The 5,216-nt window shown below is 57.0% G+C and overlaps 1 protein-coding gene across 1 annotated transcript; it reads left to right on the top strand.

Moving 5' to 3' along the window:
* The first annotated feature begins 202 nt into the window (after positions 1 to 202).
* TMEM109 (transmembrane protein 109) lies at positions 203 to 2,983 on the top strand. The gene is made up of 3 exons (XM_006899845.1): positions 203 to 448; positions 1,681 to 1,783; positions 2,592 to 2,983. The coding sequence occupies exons 1-3, from the start codon at positions 209 to 211 to the stop codon at positions 2,981 to 2,983; spliced, it is 735 nt and encodes a 244-aa protein (XP_006899907.1). The 5' UTR covers positions 203 to 208.
* Positions 2,984 to 5,216: the final 2,233 nt, after the last annotated feature.

The following is a 5,216-nucleotide window of genomic DNA, read 5'->3' as shown; positions in this document are numbered from 1 at the left end:
AAGTGAAAGCGGAGCCAGTGAATCCGGTGGTTGTGCCCAGGCTAAGTTGAAAAGTCTCAGTTCTCTTTCTCAGCCAGCGACTCTTTCGAGCTTCAGCTTGGACACATTTGGTGAAGGAAGGTATTGGGCAGGTCCTGGCTGGCGGAGTGGTTTTCTCCCCTTCCCGATTCCCTGCTCACCCTGTGCCTTTGTCCTCACAGACCCGGCCATGGCTAGCTCAGGCAGCAGTTCGCCATGGGGCAGACATTTGTTCAAAGCTGTCCTGACGGTGGTCCTAGTTGTCCTTGTCCTCCTCCACGCGGCATCATCCCAGTCCCATCGAGACTTTGCACCACCAGGCTCTCAGAAGAAGGAGGCCCAAGCTGATATCCTGACCCAGATAGGCCGATCTGTGTGGGGGACCCTGGACGCCTGGATTGGGCCGGAGACCATGCACCTGGTCTCAGAGGTAAGGGAAGGGTCCCACTGTGACTTTTCACAAGGAATGGTAAGAACGGGGTGGCCCTCCACCTCATCAGTCCTTCTTGGCTCACGTCCTCTCTGTGTCATAATCCCTCACGCAGAGACCCAAATTCCACAAGAAGCCAGACTGAACCTGCCTTTAGCTCTCATTGTTTGATTCCTGCCCTGGGGCCACTTAGCAACCCTCATGTCTTTCCTTGGCCCATGCCCTTTCTTTGCCAGAAACAGGAATGAACCACCTTATTTATTTTTTTTTTTTTATTTCCATTCATTCATTGTTGCACTTTTCTCCCTGCCTACCCCTCCCCTCCAGTTCATTCTTCTCTTTGAAAAGTAAAAGAAACGTTCTTTCATTGTTATACAATCCCTCTCCCCAAGTCCACTCCACTATGCAGCCTTCATTCTGGACTCCTGTCATGACAATAATACCTAATTATATATACCTTTTAAACAGTTTTCTCTCTCATCTGTTTCAATGCAGTATACAAAGAACTCATGAAATATTATTCAGAATGGGTAACTCTGGAGGACATTATGCTGAGTGAAATATCTCAGTCACAAAAGGACAAATAATGCATAGTGCCACTGCTATAAAATGGGACAGACCGCCTTTATAAACACCCCAGCCACTGGGTGTGTGTGGAGGCTGACTTTGGTCTAAATCTATCCTAAAGCCTTACCCTGTCAACTGTCAAGGCATGAATCGTTTCCTTCAGCTGTTAGGGCATGTGTTAGAAGAGGACTGGCTTAGAGACTTAAGACGGGCTGCTTGCTGGCGTCCATACTTTGCTGGGTCATCCTGATGGACTGAGACAGCCGTTTCTAATGCCCACATAATACAGTGTATGCTCCTGTCCCTTTACAGACACCATTCCACATTGTCACGCTTCTCTGGAGGCTAGGAGCACTCCAGTGTTACAGGGTGACTGCCGCAGCGATTTCACGATGTCCAGCCTGCCCCGTGTACATGTATTCCTTCATTGAGTTTGACCTGTGGCTTCCAGTTCAGGGAGGGGAGGTGGGCTTCTGTCCATTTGCAAGCCGGATGTGGAAGGGACTCCAGGCAGGCCAGGGAACCACGGACCCCTGAGCTTGGCACTTCTCCACTGACTGAGATGTGGGCCCAAGATATTCCTGCTGTCTGTGCCTGGGTGCGGGTGCTCCGGCTGGGGCGAGGGCACATCATTAATTATGGACTCACCCATGTTTTCTCTGCAGACCTCGTCTCAGGTGATGTGGGCCATCTCGTCAGCCATCTCGGTGGCCTTCTTTGCTCTGTCTGGGATCGCCGCACAGCTTCTGAATGCCATGGGGCTCGACGGTGAGTGGCCAGGAGCTGATGAGGTCGCCTCGAGCGTGGCCTGTGATTTTGGTTCATAGATGCTGGTCTCTGTCAGGGTCAAGGCTTTGCCAGGCTCCTGGACACTGCCCAGACTTCTCTGGAGGTGGAAATCACCGCCACGTAAGAGACGGTTCAAGGGAGCTCAGGCACCCTAGGGGTGAAGAGCTGCTCTGCCTACGAAACCCACATGGTTTGAATCCACCAGCTGTTATGCCAGAGAAAGGTGGACAGTCACCTACTGTGCACTGAGCGGCCTCTGAAAACCTGCTGGAGGGTCAGCTTTGGGTCAGTCCCAATTCAGTAGTTCACAGGTGTTTCCATCTGTAGGTTATTAACCTCAAGTGTGGCGGTTCAAACCTACCCACTGGAGCTGTGGAAGGAGAAGGTCTAGTGATCTGCTTCCGTAAAGGTTTCTTGTGGAGCAGTTCTCCTCTGTGACGCACGGGGTCACTAGGGTCCAGAGCTGGCTTGGAAGCCAGAGATGCCACATAACAGGCACTAGGTTGGGCTGTAGTATCTCCTTTAATTATTAACCACACTCCCAGCAGGGCAGATAGCATTGTTGTTGCTTAATAGATGAAATGGAGGCTCAGAAAAGGCTTATGAGCTGCCCCAGGTCCTGTAGCAGCAGGAAGCGGAGCTGAGACTCAAACCCATGTCTCTTTGACTCTGTGAAGGGATCTTTTCCTTGCAGGGGAGTCCGCACTTCTCTCCTGTTCTTGCCCCCTCTCCCCTCAGCCCTTCTCCGGTTGGCCTGACTGACGCTCTGACTCTTCACTCCCTCCAGGTGATCACATCACCCAGGGCCTGAAGCTCAGCCCAAGCCAGGTCCAGACCTTCCTGCTGTGGGGAGCCGCGGCCCTCGTCGTCTACTGGCTGCTGTCCCTGCTCCTCGGCCTGGTCCTGGCCTTGCTGGGACGCATCCTGTGGGGCCTGAAGCTTATTCTCTTCCTAGCAGGCTTTGTGGCCTTGGTGAGGTCGGTGCCTGACCCTTCCACGCGGGCCCTGTTGCTCCTGGGCCTGCTGACCCTCTATGCCCTGCTGAGCCGGCTCACTGGCACGCGAGCGTCCGGGGCCCAGCTGGAGGCCAAGGTGCGGGGCCTGGAGCGCCAAGTGGAGGAGCTGCGCTGGCGGCAGAGGCGCGCAGCCAAGGGCCCCCGGAGCGTGGAGGAGGAGTGAGAAGACGCCCGCGGTGCCACCTGCGTCATACCAAAGAGCTGAGCTGCTTCTGGTTGCACAGCCTCCTCCCAGCCCCCCCCCCCCGCCTTTTTCTTGCCCTGTCTGCGAACCCCTAGACCTTTGCCTCTGCATCACACACCCCCTCCCAGCTGAGAAGGAGGAAGCCCGTTCCCCCTGCTGACCCTCGGGGTCCGTCTCCTCCTGACGTCCTCTGGGTGCATTCTTGTACTTCCTTTGCTTCGGGGCAGGTTGGAGGGTCTCAGCTCCGGCTCCTGCATATGCCCTCCGTGACACTGCCTGGGTCTCCCCTGACGTCACCAGCTCCCCCAGTGCTGCCTGGCCCCCTCCTGCTGCTCTTGCTCACCAGCTCTGCAGCTCCGCCCTTGTCAGGTCACCCACTCCCCGCCTGGTGTCCTCTCCTTCTGGCCCTGTACTCCAACCAAACCACAGTCCATCAAGGAAGGCTCCTGTCCTCGCACTGCCCAGCTGAGGGGAAGAAGCTGGGGATGTGGGGCCCGAGGATAAGGGGACAGGGCCCCCAAGGCCTGTGGTTCAGTTCTGGTGTGGGGCTGGGAGTGAAGACTTTCACTGAGTCTGTTACAAGTGCCTTAATCCAAGCCCGCGGGGCCCTCTACTTGCCCCTGGCCATACTGTATGTAGGAAAGCACGCTCTGGTTGCTTCACATCAAGGGCAGCAGCCCCTTTCCAGATCCCAGCTCCCCTCCAGCCAAAGCAAAAGAGGGCAGCTGCTTCAATTGGGAGGGTGGGTGAGACCCCGCCGCCATGGACGGTAGGCCTCCCGTGGGGACTCAAGACCCGAAGGAGGACTGCTCCCTGCCTGCACAGTCCAGGCTGTTCTCGGCGTGCCCTCCAGTCACTACCACCTGGAGTTGCTGCCCAGCGCCAGCCTGACATGCACTTGGGGAGTCAACAAGCACTGCACAGAAGCCAGATACAGCCCACAGCTTTCTCGTCCAGTTTTCTGCGGAGGTGGGGGTGTTGGTAGGGCCTGCCAGCTGACCCCTCTCTACCAGGCCACTTCTTCCCTGGAGGCTCTGGAAGGAGTGGGCATCTTCCAGGCCTGGCATTTGATGGGAAGAATGAATGCCCCGTTCTTGAACTGTCACGGTTTGATGTGGAGTCACAGCTGCAGCGAGATATATTTTTATCAGCGCTTGGTTGGTTTTAAATAAAGTGCACGCTATTTTATTATCTCGTTCTGTATAAAATATATTTGCCAAACAGCTGGATTGATTTGACTCCTCCCTCTCCCTCTGAACCCCCTTCTGCAGGGTGGCCCTGCCACCTCTTTCCTGCAGGGGCGGTGTGGCTCCTCCAAAGGGGAGGGAGCCAGAAGACAACCTGGTACCGGGTACCCTCCCCTCTGGAGGATGAGGAAGGCATTTCCCTCCCTCGGTCTCCAGGTCTTCCAGGAACCAGCCAGACTGGAATGTTAGGGTGGAATGAGATGGGGTCTGGCGGGCAGCTAGGAAAACTACCTGTCCCCGCCCCCCACCTGGGCCTGTGGGGTGCTCTGGGATCCTGGGTAGGATGTGGCTCTCAGTAAAACCTGTCCCAGGTCTTCCCGTGTGCAGCAGTGTTCTCTCCCTCCGTGCACCCCAAGTCCGCCCTTGTTCTCAGCCAGGCCATAGGTTGAGTCAGTTCTGTAAAAGCATAGCTTGGGTGTTGATTTCCCACCCCTCCACCCCCGCCCCTTTCTTTTTAAGCTACTCCCAGGGCAGGGGTGTTGTGCAGCTAGCAGCCCTGCCCTGAACTTCGCACACTGCTCACCCCAGCCTGGCCTGCTCGCTGGAGGGAGTCCAGCCCTCGCACCAGGTTCCCAGGCCTCTTTCTGGGGTGGGTCTGTCTGCGCCCGCCCGAGGCCATTCTTACAAGGGGTGGCCCAAGGCCCTGTCAGGGCAGGCCCAGGTGCTTGTCAGCGGGCCGCATTTGGCCCTTCGTGCCCCTGCTGGTCCGCTCCCCTGTGTCCTGAATGCAAGGCTGATTCAGGTGTCTGTCAGATGTCCTTACAGGTGAGCTGTTTGGGGAGGGAAGTGAGAGAGAGTGGCTTTCCCCAGCGTGGCCTGGAACTGGCAAAGGAGCGGCCAGCAGTCAGTGTCCCGCCTGGCCGAGGCGGGCCAGTCCCGGGTTAGGTGCATGCCGAGGGGCTCGGCGTCCCTCCCTGACCTCGGGGCCCGGGCGCGGGAGCGCGCGGGGAGCGGATCCGCGGGGC

The sequence above is a fragment of the Elephantulus edwardii genome, unplaced genomic scaffold, assembly GCF_000299155.1.
Source record: "Elephantulus edwardii isolate Elephantulus edwardi_28Jun2011 unplaced genomic scaffold, EleEdw1.0 scaffold00268, whole genome shotgun sequence".
NCBI classification, from domain to species: Eukaryota; Metazoa; Chordata; class Mammalia; order Macroscelidea; family Macroscelididae; genus Elephantulus; species Elephantulus edwardii.
Note: the sequence above shows the minus strand (reverse complement) of the source record. Positions and strands in the feature narration are given on the sequence as shown.

Excerpts from the sequence above, each read along its gene's own strand:
- TMEM109 (XM_006899845.1), top strand. The coding sequence starts at position 209 with ATGGCTAGCTCAGGCAGCAGTTCGCCATGGGGCAGACATTTGTTCAAA. Across the intron at positions 449-1,680 it reads CCATGCACCTGGTCTCAGAG|ACCTCGTCTCAGGTGATGTG; the intron begins GTAAGGGAAGGG and ends TTTTCTCTGCAG. Across the intron at positions 1,784-2,591 it reads GAATGCCATGGGGCTCGACG|GTGATCACATCACCCAGGGC; the intron begins GTGAGTGGCCAG and ends CACTCCCTCCAG.